The 17893-nt window shown below is 42.5% G+C and overlaps 1 protein-coding gene across 2 annotated transcripts in view; it reads left to right on the forward strand.

Annotated features, from left to right (window-relative positions):
• Positions 1–17893, forward strand: part of TENM4 (teneurin transmembrane protein 4) — an 887828-nt gene that overhangs the window by 754344 nt on the left and 115591 nt on the right. The window contains exons 19-21 of one of the 2 annotated variants that reach the window (XM_049889686.1): positions 1927–2112; positions 10003–10029; positions 16738–16884. In XM_049889686.1, the coding sequence (XP_049745643.1) occupies positions 1927–2112; positions 10003–10029; positions 16738–16884 (360 nt within the window). The remainder of the gene's footprint in view (positions 1–1926; positions 2113–10002; positions 10030–16737; positions 16885–17893) is intronic. The other variant, XM_049889688.1, reaches the window with a different exon arrangement.

A 17893-nucleotide genomic window follows, 5' to 3' on the forward strand; every position in this document is an offset into this window, starting at 1 on the left:
AGTGTGTAATATGGGAAGGAAAGGAGTAAGAGAATTACCACAGGGTGAATCACAGGAGACTTCTCAGAGGAGGAGGGGCATTCAAGTAGATTATGGAGTAGATTATGCTGTGTAACATGGCGGATGTTTATCAAAGAATCCTGTAGTCTCAGAGCTGGAAGGAGTCTTAGACACCATCAGGTTCCCCCTGCAATAGATGAGGAAACTGATACCCAGAGAGAGGAAGTGACTTTACTAAGCTCACACAGCAATTAAAGACTGAGCAGACATGGAACTCACAAACCTGGTCCTTAGATTCCAGTATGAAACTCATTATCCTGACCTCAATTTCAAGAAACCTTTCTTGAGTTAGTGATGTTTGCCATGCCCTTTTCTATCCCCCACTTCACTGAGGGCTTACTACACCCCGGTTAGGCCAACCAAGGGCTGCCTCATTATTGCCCACACTTTCCAGGTCAGGAAGTCAAGGGGCCTGCCAAGGGTCACACAGCTCAGAAGTTGCTGAGCCTGGGACCACACCCAGGTTTTTTCCACCCATTTTACAGCAGCCTTCATCCTTTGGGCAGCCGAGAAATCTCATGTGTTACCACAGGCAGTACCTTCCTTCTGGAGATACTGTGCTTGGCAGGTTGCTAGCATAGAAACACACCATAAATATTAACTCTTTTTTTTTTTCTTTAAAGTTCGCAAACATTTTAGCCATTTCTAGGTTGGCACGAAGGTTTGAGGCTCTGAGATCTAATGTTGTTTTCTTTTCATTTCAAAAGTACCTGGCGTAGTAAAAAAAAAAAAAAAATAGTACTGCCTTCTAAACCGGGAGTGCAGCCTGGTGGGGAGTGATGGGCAAATACTCTTAGCACAGGTGCCAGTTTCACTAAAGAAGGTGAAAGAAATGTGCTTTGAAAGAAATTAAAGGTTTTGGAATTTTCACTTGAGTTTGAAGAACGTTGGGCCGTGAGGTATAAGAAATAAGTCAGGGTCTCCATCACAGCCCTGGCAGAGAACATCAGTGGACAAGTTTGCTCAACCTGTTTCCTAAACAGCAGTTGCATTTTGGAAGTGTTCACAACCTCTGCCAGCAGTAACCATGAAGCTGTTGCTGGCCCTTAGCCCAACAGGCTTGTGAATCAAGTCCTCTGTGTGTTTTGCGTGGTCTCACAGACAGTTCTTTGTGAAGGGCTGGGCAACTCCACTCTGGCTATGAAGTGCCTCTGCCCCCTGCCCTGCCCCAGCTGTTTGCTTTGGACCTGAAAGCCCATTTAGATAATGCTTGGAGTTGGGCTGAGGGAGGAGTGAGCAAGAGGACAGAGAATAAACCCAGCAGAAGCACAGAACAAACTGCACATTTTGGAGAACAACCCAGAGTATATCCATGGGCAGGGGACGGGCCTCCCTTTCACTCTTGCCTCAATTAGAGTCAAGGCTGTAATGAAACACGGGCTCCGGACCTCTCCAGGCGCCCCAAGACTCACAGCACTTGACTTGGCATTCAGGGACTCATCCTCATTTTGTTTTCTCACATAACTGGTTTTTAATTAAATCTGACTTTTCCTCACATGTATTCAGAAGGCCGATCCCCTTTGGAAGTGGCAAGTACAAAAGCAGGGACAGGCTGTCAAAAGGGAAAAGCAAATAGAGCAGAGCCCTTCAATCCATCCTGTTTTATGGGGAAATGGGCTCAGAGCAGGTGCTGCCCAGAGAATCGCTCTTGTCTGAGGGTCACTGTCCACAGAGATGAGTCTCCCAAGCCTCTGGAATCCCGGTTGCTCATAGAAGCCTAGGTAGGTAGCCAAGTTTGACCCTTGTTCCAAATAACAACTTTCTCAATATGTTTTTTGTCTCCCTTATCCCTCTCCTGCCCCTCTGGCCTCTTCCCTCCCTTCCCTGGTTTCCTCCCTTCTCCTTCTCCTTCTCCTCTCCCCACAGAGATCTGCGCTGCTGACTGTGGTGGCCACGGTGTCTGCGTGGGGGGCACCTGCCGCTGTGAGGACGGCTGGATGGGTGCAGCCTGCGACCAGAGGGCCTGCCACCCGCGCTGTGCTGAGCATGGGACCTGCCGCGATGGCAAGTGCGAGTGCAGCCCCGGCTGGAACGGCGAGCACTGCACCATCGGTAGGGGGCGCAGAGGCCCACGCACCTTCTCTGGCCTGCATGGCACCTCTGTCTGTCAGGGACTTCAGGGCCAAGCCTGGGCCCCTGTTGCATGCAGAAACAGGGCAAAAAGTCCTTTCATCTGGCGATGTTGTGACTGGTTTTTCCTAGATGTCAATTGGGTTTAAACCCACAATTGTGTATTTTTAACCTTTTCCTTCCCAGTTTGCATTTCTCAGATCCCAGGTACCTGGTAAGCATGCCTTGCTTTTTAGCCCTTCCTGGAAAAGAGCCCAAATACAGCTTTGTGTTAAGGTGCTGGAGTTCAGGAATAAGGCAGATGATGCTACCACTTATAAGTTGTGAGCAAGTCCCATCAGGTCTCTAAGCCTCAGTTTCTTCACCTGTAAGCTGGAGATAAAATGCATATGAAGAACTTAGCACAGAGTAGAGTGCTCAATAAACATAGCCATTAGTATTAGTATTACATTATCATTATATGGGTGGGCTGGCTCAGGCTGAGCTCTGAGCTCTCCACTCCCACTGTACTCTTAAACCAGAGCTCCCAAGGAAGCCTGGAATCCTGAGGAAAGCTTCCCACAAGCCTAGAGGCCACATCTGCGTCCCATTAGGCCTGGACTCCCCTCTCTCAACCCTTAGCTTCAGCCCTGTCTGCATTTGTCTCCTTTCCAGTCTTGGGAGCTCCTCATCACTGGCTCCTGCTGAAGCAGCACTGCTGGCAGCTTTAAAAACAAGCTGATCACTCCATTCCCTTCTTTCTGTCTTTCCTGCTGGTTTTGTTGATTTTAAGCACAGCCAGACGTTTTGCTTGGTTTATTGTCTTGGAGTGAACACTCACCAAAAGCTCTTCATTGAATCAACTGGTTTGTGTGTGTGTGTGTGTGTAACTTTTTCCCCTTCCTTTTTTTTTTTTTTTTAATGCCATGGTCTGTGATCAGATGGTAGCAAATGGTTTTAGAAAGCAGAATTCTGGGTGTCTCTCCCATCCTGAAAGGGACCTCCTGGGTCTTATAGAGAATAGAAGAGAAGCCCCAAAGCTTTTTAGTAGCAAAGAAATTTTGAGCACACTCAGCTGCCTCTTATCTCTTGCATTTTTTTCGACTTCATCCCCTTTGTTTTGCAGCCTGATATTAAATTATACCTTCAGTCCCTGGCCGTGCTCCATCACAGGGTTGATAAATGGTTGTGGAGTACCTTATATTTATTACTGATACTACTAATAATAATGGCTACCATTTTTTCTTTTTTTGAGTATTTACAGTGTGCCAAGCACTGTGCTAAGGACTTTGACTACATTACTTCAAACTCCTAGCAACCACCTTGTGAAGAAGTACATCATATTTCTTCTTTCTTAGGGACCTGAGGCTTATGGTCACATAACCTATAAGTGGTAGAACAGGAATTTGAACCTGGATTTTCTGAGCCTTGGTACAGGAAAGCTCCCCATCGGCTCCTTGCTCCACAAAGTTCAGCTTTTCTATGAGGCATTTGGTTAATATGCTTCTTAGAGGCCATGTCTTGTTATCATGACTGCACTTGGAGTCCCTTACCTTGTTCGCCTCAGATCACCCTCTTAAGCCACTCCACTGCCAATTGCTGTCCTCCCTGCTCCTCCACAGCAGGATGTCCCACGTTGCCTTACTGTGCACAATTGATGGTTTCTTTATGTAGGTGTCATCCTACCTTATGATTGTTCTAGAAACTGCTTAATGAGAAATGAACCTATTTATCTGAGGGGTCCTTTTACTTAAACTCTGCTTTTTCCCTCATCTTCACTTTTCTGAGGACTGACTGACCTACATAACTGAGGACTGACTGACCTTTTGTAGTCATTCCAGCCCCAAAGGGGCCCATTCCTATGAAACACACACACACACACACACACATACAGCTCTGCCCCTTAGCAAAGCCCAGAGAGAGTGAATTCTGTTTTCTGTCACCTGATTACAGAGTCCTCAGCTCACCTTACCAAGTTCCAAAAAATTCACAACTATCAGACTTTTGTAGGATAAAAACATCTCATATGAGTCAAATGAGCAGGGATTTAGGGAATTCTCCCTAAGTCAAGTCACACATGACTCATGACATGGTTTGTGGGCAGGCTATGTTGCCTCTAGTGTTTTGTAGATGTTCACCAGCCTGGCTTTAGGAATATCCCTCTTATTTTGATGCAAAGAAGTCAAGCCTTCCTTCTTCTACCTCCGCTGCACACCCTGTAATCACTCTTTCAGAGCAAATTCCTCCTTGGAATTGCAGATGCTTTTTCCCCCAGAGAAGAAATACGTCAAGGTGAATGTGCATGATTCAAGATCAAGGTTGACAGTCATAAACACCAGGAAAAATGTCATAGGACGTTGGAGAAGCAATGAACTAGTCATAGTAGCTCAGATGAAAGGACTTGGCTCAGATTTCTATTACCTCTTATTGTGTGGTGAGCATTTTCTTTGTCCTTGTCTAATTTCCCTGCATGGCAACTTGCTCTTTGTGGGTCTCTGTCTGTGGCCAGCTGCATCTCCACTGGGAAACCCAACACCCTATTGCTGAAAGAACACTTTAATAACTTTGTCAAATGAAAATTAGGGAAACAATGGTGGGTGCCTTCCCTTTCTTGCTGGAATAGAAATGAGAAGGAGAAAGCCTGTTTTAATCCTTGATGGTAATAAGAAGCACTTTCTTATGTTTCAGGGGAACTGCACTCCCTCTGAGGGTCATTTAAGAAAAGAAAAAAATTGCCGATGTGAAAAGTTAGAAATTCAGTGTTAAATTTTCTCTTGTTATCAGATTTTATTATACAATAGGTCATTATAGTTCAGATAGTTCATATGCTGTGATAGAGTTATTTCCCTTATCAGAGAAAGAGCTGGTATTTGTGACACTGATGCAGAGACCTCCATACGGTGGAAGCATTAGAGAGGAGGTCCTGTTTATTTACACACTGCAGTCCTCCGTAAACAGGAAAGAATGACATGATTGCCTTATTGCTTGTATAAAGAACTAAAGAATAAGACAAATCTGGGCTCCTTGTGGCCAAATCCCCAGTGAAAAAGTCTTTTTTACCCCCAATGACATTCCCCAGAGCAGATTATTATAATAGGAATTAAAGGTCCTCTTTTGAAGGCTTCAGTCCACCCTTTCTTTTATGGAAAAAATTTGATTTTTCTCAGAAGAGGTTTGTTTTCAGAATAAAAATCTAAGGGACTTTGACAGTGGGATCCTCTTTAATGACAATATTTTTGCTAAACAGCAAGAACATTTCGTGTTGAATCTTAATTCCTTAAGTTAGAATTTACCTATCTTTTTGTATCTCCAAGAAAGAACTTTGGTGAAAGCACCTTGGGTAAACCATGTGGCCACTTGGGGCTTCAGTTTCTCCCACTGTGAATCACAGAATGGGGTGTCCAGAGGAGTCCCCCAGGGGTGACAGAATGCTGGTCCTTTCCTCCACTGTCCACAGACCTACACACCTACTCCTAAAAAGTATTCTGGGGGCGGGGGGGGGGGAAACGGAGTTCTTCATTTTTGTTCTCACTTAACACTAATACACTTGCATGTACAGAACCCAGTTTTTCTAGTCCAGAAGTTAAGGTAAGACAGATCGATTCGTATCAGTTTCTAACAACACAGAGTCATCCAGGAGCATACTTTTGGATGCCTTTTCCAGGTATTTTATGGGTCCCTGAAGTCAGGGACTTGACCTCAGATTTCTTTAGCTAAAGCTAAAAATCATAGTTACATTTAAGAAGGTGTCTAATTCTTTCCTACTTCTCTGAAAACACCACTAACATTTTGTTCACGCCAGTGCCCTTTCTATAAAGTCTCAAAACATGTGTGGGAAATGCCAGCTTCTGATTACATTTGTAGAATTCCAACCTTGACCCCAAAGCTGTGATTGTTCAAAGTTGCAGATATACAGCATTATATACCAGAATTTAGGAGAGCTGTTCAATCATATAAATCCCAATTCTTAAACAAAAGCATCCTCTTGGAATAAAAATCAAAATAATACTCTGATGATGCAGTTACTTGAGTGAGCAAAACTAGACTTCATGACAAAGAGAAATTATAAAGAAAGGCCACAAAATCTTCTGGAGTGTTTTGTCTACTTTTGAATGGTAACACTCAGGTTTCCTTTTTGTAATTAGACAATTCTTAACTGAGAGCTCACATGAGATATCAGAGCCTTTGTGATAACCCTATACTATCCCTCCTCAAAAGCATTCTCCTATAACAGGACCTGTGAACTGACAGGACAGATGCTGACAAGGAGAGAAAAAATTTACAGGGATCTAACCAAGTTATCTGAGCAACAGAGTTTGGCTTGCTGATGGTTCTGGCAGATTTCAGCCCATACATGGCAGGGATGGGAAAAGCCGAAGGAAATTTATTGGGCTTTGTGAATTCCCTTCACCAGTCCTTTCTACACCTTCCAAAGAGACAAAAGCAGTAATGTATACAAGGTCTAAACAGGAACACCTCTCCGGTGGTGTAGCATCCATTTGAAAGACGTTCAGGTGATTATAACTACCACAACATCACCTGCTACAATGATCCCTGTTTAATATGGCCTAACATGTACCAGTGACACAACTATTAGAGTTGACCTGAGGCTCCTGGAGAATAAGAGTGAAAAGCCACTTACCGTGTTCTGCTCAACTTCTGATAGGAGCCCTCTGAAGCTTCTTGGGATTATCCTAAGAGAAACTTTTGGAAACTTCTGTTGGTACAGGCAAGTCAGGGAAAGAAGTTTACATGACAGAGGGCATAGAAATGCCAAAGAAACCTGAGACTTCAAGATCAACCTTATACCAAAGGCTTAGAGTCTGTGTATAAAAATCTTTGTGCCACCATTATCCCCAGCTTCTCACATAGTGACAAGAATATAGTAGCATAAGAAATATTTACGCAAAGCTGAAAGGATAAGCATTGCCAAGAGTAAAAATTACTTCACTGCCATCATCTTCATTGCAAAATCCTGAGGAGAAAGATGCAGGGATTTTTATGAACTCCTGAACACAACTTCCATAATGCAAACTTATGGACTTGGCATTTTCTTTTCTAAAGTTGGTACTAGGAAGCCATGATGAATTTTAAAGTGACCATACTCAAGAGCGTATGTGCCAAAACTTTCAAACAATTAAAGCAACAACGGTATGGATTTCTGCATATGACTTACATAAATAAATTACATTGGATCTCAAAGACCCAGTTGTCAATTCCATTTTCAATAGCCAGAAACAAGGAAGCTCTGTTCCATTCTGAGAACACTCTTGGACTTGATATTGACTGGCTGTTATCGGCCTTTGGGTTCACAGTGTGGCTTGAGGTGGTTGTGTAGGAAAGGAATCCCTTTTGATTTGTGGAATCAAGATTTGAAGTTTTAAATGTCTACTCTTGTCTCCTGAAAACCCAGCATGTTGATTGCAATCTGAGCATGCCTCAAGCTTTTCCATTGGCTACCAACCATTCCTCCTTGTGGTCTGAAAAAAGCACTTGGATGCTAACCAAAACGTCAACAGTTCAAACTCACCAGTCGCTCCATGGGAGAAAGATGTGACAGCCTGCTTCCATAAAGATTTCCAGCCTTGGAAACCTCGTGGGGCAGTTCTACTCTGTACAAAAGAGTTGCTATAAATCGGAGTCGACTCAATGGCTACGAGTTTGGGTTGTTGTTTGTTTTTTGTATTTTTAAAAAGTATTGAAATTATATTTTCATTTAACAGATTTTTGCTGCTATGTAGTTCTGGAAAGTGAAATGGTATTAGAAAAGAGAGAGCTCTCTAAACTCAGCCCCAGGGCTTGGAGAGCTCATCCAATAGAGTGGATGTAATCCTTACTTATCACCAGAGCTGTGAGACCGCTATTAAGTTTGAAGACAAAGTTTTTCTTGCCAGAGAACTCTCTCAACGTGTATGTTGCTTGGTGGTGTGACCATTTGGATCCCAATGACAGTGTCTCCTCCAGCCTACTCATCCTTGCCAATCCTGTGATAGAAATCTAGGCTGACACCACCTCTTCTGAAGCTGAGTTCAGAGTTACTGCAAGAACTTATGATTATGCCTCTCCAAAAAACTCTGCGGATCTGAAAGCTAAAACCACCATTCAGTCCAACTAAGCTACTGTAATAGATGACATAACCGAGGAGATGATGTCTAAGAAATTTCAGACCACTTTGTGAAATGAAATAAATAAGCTTGACTAAGACTAAAATCACAGATGAACCAAGAATCAAGAAAGCCTGTCCCTTAGCCAGAGATGTTCCCTAGGCTGTTTTTCTTGTGGGCTGCTCCTATTTTTGCTTGTTTGACATTCCACAACTTTATTCATTCCTGATTTTCCCTTCTTATTTCCTGCTATCTGAAGGACTCTGCACTGTATAAAAATGAAGGGAAGCATACAGGCACAGTCAAAATCTCCTCTTCCCAATTATCCACTTGGCTGTGCAGCTTCCAGGAGCGTATTTCATCTTGAAACAGCGACCACATGGATAGCCAAACTAAGAATATGGCCTCTCATCCACCAGTCTTTTGAGGCAAATAGATATTGATGAACAACAACAGAGTCTGTCCTCTTCAGGGACTGAAAAGACAAAACTTAAAATTTTTTTTTTTTTTTTCCTGAGGAGAGTAAGAATGTTCTTACGGGTTATAGAACCCCAGGGCTTCTGTATAAGGCCACACCATTGCAGCCCAGTCTTATTTTATGGACTTCTGATTCATGTGTGAAATCAAGCTGAGAATGGGGTCCAGCCTGGCCAGAAGGCATCAGGCGCTTCAGGAGATTGCAGTCTATCTAGCCTTGATGGGAATACACACATGGGCAAGCTGTAGGGAGGGGGTGAAAAGGAAGGAAGCTTCTCAAATAGCTATGTCTGCAGCCTAGGTGGGGAAGGTGAAAGGTACTGCTTATTGATGCTGAGATTGACAAACAGGTCTGCCCTGCTTTAAACACACAGCCAGGTACCCACATATATGCACAGGGAGGCTTATGTCAGAACAACAGTTGACATAAAAAAAATTTTTTTTTTTTTACACCCTCACAAATAAGCAAAACCTTAGACTGACGAATAATTTGATACTTGGACAAAAGCCCCTCCACTGGAAAACAACACATACATCGTTCTGTCTTTTACATTAATGAGCATGGGGAGGTGGTCAGGTTTTCTTTTTGTGTTTTTTGGTTTTCACAGTGACATCCATTGACCTGCACCTCCCATTCTGCATAAGATGCACAAAGGAAGAATGCATCTTACTTAGAGCACCAAGCATTCTGCTTTCAAGTATATGTGGGCACACCTGTACGTAGAAAACTCAAGAATAGCCAGCAGATAATCTAGCAGTATATTTGACCGAAGACTCATCTCAGGAGAACTTGACCAATGCCTACCAGAGATGATTCACGTTTTTCACATTTCTATATTCCAACTTCTCAGGAACATCTCTGCCCAGGCAGGGTGCACTTGTTCTTGGTCCAGCTGCTTCCTCTAAAGGGAGGGCAGATGCTGCCCTGAGCAGACAAAGGGCCAAGTTCTGATTTTCCGTAAAGCTGAACCAAACCTGATGGAGCAGGAGTGTGGCCACCTTTGCAGCTTCCCATCTCCTTTTCTCCTGTTTTCCTATTCATATGTCCTTTTGTTTATATGGTCGCGTTTCCAAACCCCTTGGCCACTGAATGATTTGAAGTTCCCCTTGGCCCTTCAGGGAGAATGTGCTTGCTCTCCCTCCTCTCTCGTGTTGTCCTGTCTCTGGTTTTTTCTGCCCCACTCTGGCAGAGGTCTACCCCAAGCATGGGGTACATCCTCCTTTGTGTCCTTAGCACCTGGCATGGTTATGTGGCAGGCAGCATTGCACTTAATCGATCCTACCTTACATGTCCTGTCTTTTATCTCCCAAGCTCACTATCTGGATAGGGTAGTTAAAGGTATGGTCTTCCTTCCTCTATTTTCCTGTTGTCTTTGTGTATGTGTTTGTGTGTGAGCACAAAAGAAGAAATGTGTATATAAAAATGTATATACACCCCATAAGCATGGTGTCTAAACTCTACCACACCCCTAGCTTTGTCACAGCATTCACTGCCCAAAGAAGGTGGGTTTTTGGTCACAAGGTGGTTGATATACCTAGAGTGTCATTCTCCCCCTAAGGTGCTCAGATCTGCTTGTGACATTACCATTGTGCCATTGTCCTTCCCTTCCCCTCACACACATACACCCCTCACCCTTCCCACCGTACCTTATGTCACCTTGCCCAACCCTTATGGCCCCTGATCCATCAGAATTAAAGTGCCGGGAGCCAGGGTGGGTGGCCTGAAAGAGGGAAGAAACCCCAGAGCAAACTAAGAAATATTAATAACTACATTCTCGTACTGGTGTGTGTTCGCTAATTGGACAACTATGTGAACACCTACCGTGTACTAGCTATTGTGCCAGATTCTGGAGACATGGGGAGAAAATCAGACCCTGACCTCAAAGAGTGTATGGTCTGCTTTTATTTTCCGTTTTCAGAGAAGACCTGGTTTTGGTAAGTTTTTTCTTTGAAGAATGTTCCCTAAAGTAATTCCTTCCATTTTAAACATTTACATTAACTAGGTGGTGCCTAGTTTTCAAAATAGACATCATTGCTCTAAGAATAATTCTCAGAATGATCAGATATATGTTTTTCTGAAAGACTCTAAGCTTCCCACGGGGAAATACATGTTGTATTGATCTTTTTGTCTCCAGATGCTAACACAGTGCCTGGCAAAAAAAAAAAAAGTACATTCAAAATGGTTAGGGAACGTGCTCTTTGACACAAACCAGACTGTACGAGTTTAAGTTCAATTCCAACACTTAATGACCTGGGTGACCTTGGGCAAGTTACTTTACTTCTTTTTACTTCAGAATCTTTATAAAATGTGGGTGATAAAAGGACTTACCTCATAGGGCTGTGTGAGAATTAAGAGAAATCATGAATGCAAAGTACTTAGCACTTTGGCAGGAATGACGCCCAGATGTCAGCTATGCTCTTCTGTCATCATCATCATCACCTTATTATCGTTATTATTCTTCTCATCCCTGTATTGGAGAAAGACTTCATTAGCCAGATGAACTTACGAAATTATGCAGTAAAATGCTAAATTGGCTTTTAACAAGAGAGAGAAACTGCTCTTGTTAAAAAATTTATGGATGTGTTTACTTTCACCAAAAATTCAGTAAAATATGTATTTTTAAAAAGGTCATGGAAAGGATTTGGAGGAAACATCCAAATGACTAAATGCTTTTCATCTGGGGCCTTCTTGCCAGCTACAGCAAAGGTGTTGCTAGGGGCCGTCAGATGGTGCCTGGTTTTGAGAAGCAAGGTTCCTCACATTCCACATGCTGCCCCTAAACTGAGAATAAAATCATCCCAGCAAGAAAAAGTAGTACCTCTGAGCCTCTTTAAAACAAGCATTTCATTCATAATCATTATTAGAGGAATCTTCAGGATGGACTAAATATAATAATGTTACCTTCTGCTTAATGGAGTATTTTCCTACTGTGTGAAGCTTTTCACATCTTAAGTGAGTCCTGTGAAATTTTTTTAAGGGAGCAAATATAATTATGTTTTTATTGAAAAAGCAACTGAAACTGAGGAAGTTGAATGACTCATCTTCTGCTAAATGGCAGAGTCAGGATTTTGGATTTCCTAGTCTAATTCATGTTTGAAACATTCTACCTTCTATACCATAAGTCACCAATAATGTCCCATCATTTCTTTTCTCCAAACCACTGCTTCCCAACTGGCACTTTCACCAGGAAGTGGCCCATATTCTCTTTTAAACCACCAGTTCTGATCTTTAGTTCAGAAAATAGCATCAAAAAAAAAAAGAAAATTTTTTGCACCAGACCTTTAATTGGATTAGGCCAGTGAATCATAACTTGCTTTAAAAGTCAAATGTTTCTTGGGAAAATCTAGGTCTGAACCAAGCTCCATCTGGCTGCCTTTCTGGCACTAAGTCTAAAAGAAATTCAAAGACCTGTACCATGCAAGCATAGGACTTGTCATAGTAGAGTGTTTTGCAGTTCAAAGACAAGCCAGCTTCCTTTCTTCGCTTTCCAGTTGCATTGGTTGTTGTTGTTAAGTGCTTTTGATTCATCTCTGACTCATAGTGACCCTGTGTACAACAGAATGAAACACTGCCTGGTCCTGTACCATCCTCACAATTGTTGTCTTGCTTGAGCCCATTGTTACAGCTATGTGTCATTTCATCTCGTTGACGGTATTCCTCTCTTTTGCTGACCATCTGCATTGGCAGAGACTAAATAAACAACATTTATTCACTAAACAAATATGTTGAACTCTGCCCAAGTGCTGGGAAATATGGATACTGTACAACAGAAATGGCCCCTGCCCTTAGGGTGCCTGCCGTGTAGCACAGAAGACAGTAGAACAAATAATTCAACAAAATGTGGTGAGAGTTAATGATAGTGGAAGTCCAGGGACTGCTTAGCAAGGAGACTCACCCAATTTAGGCAGGGGCCTTATACACCAGGATTTTGGACTTTTTGTAGCGGTTAAGAGCTATGGCTACTAACCAAAAGGTTGGCAGTTCGAATCCACCAGGCACTCATCAGAAACCATATGGGGCAGTTCTTCTCTGTCCGTAGGGTCACTATGAGTCAGATCCAACTAGACGATAACAGGTTTGGTTTTGGTTGGTTTATTAAAAAACCACTGAAGGTTTTTTAAGGCAAGGTAATGAGTACCTTTGTAATTTGGAAGGATCAGTTTGAGTGCTTTATGGAGGAAGGATTGAGGAGAGTAACATTTGGAGGCAAGGAGGGCAGTTAGGAGGCCATTACTGTCATCCCAGTACAAGATGGTGGTGGCCTTATCTAGGGAAGTGACTGTAGGGACCAGAAAGAGAAACAAACAGTATTTTGTATTGTGTAGCCCCTTGCCACTTAACTAAAAAATAAATACTCTCTAGGATTCTGAAAATCTTCTAGTCACATCGGATGCTAGCTCAAGGGGTACTTCTTCATAGGCTTAAGCAGAAGGTTGAAAATAAAGCAGTCCCTTGTCATTTAAAGGCCATCGTTTCTTTTGAAAAGCTTAGTCCTTCTCTAAACCTTAAAATCACATTATTTTGGCTCTAGCAAATGCCTGGTGTGAGTCCTTCCAGAGGGGATTGTTAATGGCAATTGAGCCCTCTGAATTATTGACGAGTTTCAGGGTTTCCAGAATTAATAAGCTTCAGTGGTGGGTAAGGATGGGCATATTGCTTTAAGAAAGTCAGCAAGTCACTCTGGAGGAGGCTTCCTCTTGCTGTCTAAAGGGGGTGTGATTATCCCGGAAGCAAATTGCTGGATGAGAGTAAACCTCCTGTATTCAGAGTCCCTCTGAAACCGACAGGACAGTGCAGATCCTCCAGGTATAACTCAGTCCATTTAAAGAAATTGACTGTGGATAAAGTATTCCTGTGATTTCACATCTAGAGCTCCCCTACCCTGAGAACACCTGCTCCTTCAGGCAGTTTGAGAGCAGCAGACTGTGTGCACTGGGTGCTTAGGAGAGCTTACTGGATCGAGGGATTCCACAATGGGTTTGTGGAATGAAATAATATAAGGGTGATGGGGAAGACAAGAGTTCTGAGGTCAATTTGTAAAATGCTCAGGTACTTAAATAACCACATTTCTTTGTTTCAGGACTTCTCAGGGCCTTTAATATATTAACATCCATTGTGACTTTCTAGCATAAGATCATAGGGTACAATGTTTTCCAAACTTATTTGACCTCAGAAGCTTGCTTTTGAGGAGCGTATAGAACAAGTATTTCATGGAGTTTACTTTGAGAAGTATTACTTGAGATAATAAGACCCATCTTAAATCCTTCCTGGAACAAGGTAGGGTATTAATAAATAGAATTTTAAATTCTTGAAGGCAGAGGATATATCTCATCTCTACATACCCCAGAATTAGCACAAGGCCTGGAATACAGTGGTGCTAACTTAAATTCGTTGAAATTAAGAGCAAAATTATCTAATTTGAAGTTGTTTTGACCTTCTCTACTTGGTTAGTTGTGCTAGAAGGACCTAACAGATCATCTCATCCCAAGGATTATTTTCTGACTTGTGGATTTCTTAGTGAAGTTAGACGAATTTAAAACAAATCCACTAATAATAATAGCAGCTGCCATTTACTGAATGCCTGTTTATGCTGCCAAAAAACAAAAACCAAACCCATTCCCATCAAGTTCAATTCCATCTCATAGCGACCCTATCGGACAGAGTAGAGCTTCCCCATAGGGTTTTCAAGGAGCAGCTGGTAGATTCAAACTGCCTACCTTTTGGTTAGCAGCTGAGCAATTAACCACTGCGCCACCAGGGCTCCACACTGTGCTAAATAATTAACAGACATTATCTCATTTAATCCTCTCAACATCTCTTTGAATTAGGTATTATATCCATTTTACAAATGAGAAAAACTGAAGAGCTTAAAGAGTTAAGTAATTTGCAGTCATCGGATGGCGAGTAAGTAAATGATGGTGCTAGGATTTAAAGTGAGGACTGTCCTGCTCCAAAATCCACACTCTGCTACAACATATGGATTTTATTAAAAATAATTAAATGGATTGAAATTAGAACTGCCCTAGGAAATTGGGATCTGAATTTGTTTTTAAAGTTACTTAATTTAGAAATAATATATGTAAAGTGCCTACCACAGTGGCAAGCCATAGTGGACCCTCAGTGTATGCCAGTTGTCATTGTCATCACTGTTTTCAAAGCATCTAGACCAGAGATTGGCAAACTACTGCCATGAACCAAATCTGGCCTGCTACCTGTTTATGTAAATAGTTTTATTGGAACACAGCCACACTCAAATGTGCTAATTGCCTATGCCTGCTTTCACACCACAATGGCAGAGTGGAGTAATTGCAACAGAGGCCATATGGTGCACAAGCCTAAAATACTTAAAACTGGACCTTTACAGAAAAAAAAAAAAAGCATGCTGACACCTGATCTAGAGAAATACTTGAGTTTTCTACTCTGCCTTTCTATGGGCTCTACCCGAGATTATGGGTAGAATTTAATGAAATTAATATGGCCTCTGTCCAAAATAGGGAGAAGGTAAAGGTGAGTAGAAGATGTAGATATTATATAGATATTATATCCCAGCTGCATGCCAGGCTTTGTGTATCATGCATACATTATTTAGTCCTCAAAGACATTAAGTAACTTGCCTGGATCACAGAGCCAAGCCTCATAATGCTTCCAAGCTTGTGCTCTTACACAAGAGATGTTCTCAGCATCTTACAAGAGGCTGTATCTTGAAGCAAAAGAAAGCAATCTGCTGCCATTCTTAAAGATTGCACCCTATCTCCTTCAAGACTAATTCCAAATACAAATGAGGCTTAATTGAAAGGAAATCCCAGCCATATGGACAAAAATTTTAATTGGGGCTAGTTGGGGAAAGGGGTCTCTGTAATTGCTTAGATCACTAGGAATGGCTCATGTTGGCTACCAAGTCAGAATGCCTGGTTGTCACCTGCACATCACAGCACCGTCCCTGCAGCCTGCTTTTACAACTGCTCCCTCATTCACTTCTGTGGGTAGCCATGCTAGTGGGTTCTCATCTTCCCCAACATGCATCTACTGTACCAAGACCACATAGTCTGCATTTGCTTCTAAACTTTTTGGAAGACTCCCTCCTCCGCTTAGAGTACACAATCAATAAATGTTTCTTCCTTAGAATGGAAAACACAGTGGCCAGAATGATTGATTGGTTGCTGTGCTGTCTCAAGTGGAAATGAACGTGTTCTTCTCTTTCACTTTGCAATAGCAGTCAACTATCAAAAGTTCTTGAAAGACTAAAGTTTTATTCTAATTCATCGACTCTTTAGTGAGTGCCTACTTACCTTGAGCCAGGTCTTGTACTGGACAGCCACTTTCCCATCTGTTATCTCATTTAAGAATAATTTGTCCATTTTCAGTTATTTCATGGCAGAAAACTCCATTTGTAGTTGTATTTATAGCAGTTCATTGCTCTTAATAGTCATACAAATGAAACTTATGATGACAGAGTGCTTTCACATCCATACCTTACTCTGAGACTGAGCAAGAGCAGAGAGAAGAGATGGAAGGCACGCTACAAAAGTTGTTTTTTGATAGCCCCTCTGAGAAAAAGAGTTGGCAGGTTTGTTAAAATGAGGACTTGAGTGAAAACCAAGTGGCAAAATAGAAGCTGAAGTGAATCATGTCCTTTACAGATTCTTGGACATACAGATTCTCAGCCACAAACTCATTGGGGCTTGAATAGGTGGTCATCAAAAACCTTTAAATCTATTTAAACAAGAGTAAAAACCTTGTAATATGGTCAAAGCAGAACCAAAGCCAAGAGTCTATTGCCTGGCCCTTCTGGATTAAATCGTGCACAGCCCTGTCAGTCAGATGGCCAGCCCTCTGGTAGTTTCCCATAGCAAGTCATTTTTCCTCTCTGAGTCTCAGTTGCCTTCTCTGTAAAATTGGAATCTGTCTAGTGATACCTGTCCCCTGGGCTGCTATGAGCTGCTGGTGGATGTGAATATGTTTGTAAGTTGTCAGGTAGAGTGTGAATGTGTGTGACTGCAGTTGGCTGTGGACAATCAGACACTGACTCTGTGCTTTGCCTTGCAGAGGGTTGCCCTGGGTTGTGCAATGGTAATGGCAGATGTACGTTGGACCTGAATGGGTGGCACTGCGTCTGTCAGCTGGGCTGGAGAGGAGCTGGCTGTGACACATCCATGGAAACTGCCTGTGGTGACAGCAAAGACAATGATGGAGGTAGGGCTCTGGCTCCCATGGGCTCTGCGAAGCAGTGGGAATGGGAGGCACAGGGTGGAGGATGGGCATTGCTGAGTTAATAGGCCACCAACACCATCTGTCCAGTCAGGAAGACCTGCAGGCCAGGCAGAAAGCTGCACATGCGGTCTGAGGAATGAGTACATATCACCAGTTGTCCCATTTGAATTAATTAAAATTAACTAATGTAAATGAAATTAATCGCTGTCCATCCCCAAATGCAGAGGAGAAGACATATGGAAGAAAAAGAGTTTTCTAACAATTCAACAGTAGAATGAGTTGCCTAGCAACGTTATAAGTTCTCCCTTGCTGGAAGTGGCTGTCCAATTCTATATCACAGATGCTACAGAAGGGAGGTCTCTCCCCGGGAGGGAGGTTAGATGACCGTTGGTTAAGGTCTCTTCTCTGATTCTGGTGATAACCCTAACCAACTACACTGAGGGATAACTTTGCCCCCACAAGCTCTGTCCCTGTGGGTTTGTGATAGAAGTCGTCTTCACCATTGGCTTTTCTCAAGTGCTGAGCAAACAAAGCTCCAAGGTGGGGGCGGGGGGGGGCCTAGTTTTGTGGAACATTTGTTAGCTGAGGGTGAAGAAATCCATGTTCTAATCCCAGTTCATGGGATTCATGCAAGCTGCTTGACAGCTCCAGGCATCACCCTCTCTATTTATAAAATGAGGAGCATGGACCATGAGGACCATTCCAATCCTTATATTCTAGGCTTCATTTTTTCTTTTGTGTAAACTTGGATAAATAACCATAATGTGCTCTACTTTCCCACCTGGAAGACTGGTTGATTGTGCCTGGTTCTACCAATCTCGGGTGTTATTAGGAGAATAAAAAGAGATATGGGGATAAAAAATCAAAAAAGAGTTAACCCTCTTTCTCTAATGGTGACCTTACCGTTGGCATAGTCCAAATGTGTTATACAGCTCGCTCATATTTATACCAAAGGACGTTCTGGTATAGTGGACAGAGTAGGGAATCACCA

The sequence above is a fragment of the Elephas maximus genome, chromosome 7 (genome assembly GCF_024166365.1).
Source record: "Elephas maximus indicus isolate mEleMax1 chromosome 7, mEleMax1 primary haplotype, whole genome shotgun sequence".
NCBI classification, from domain to species: domain Eukaryota; kingdom Metazoa; phylum Chordata; class Mammalia; order Proboscidea; family Elephantidae; genus Elephas; species Elephas maximus.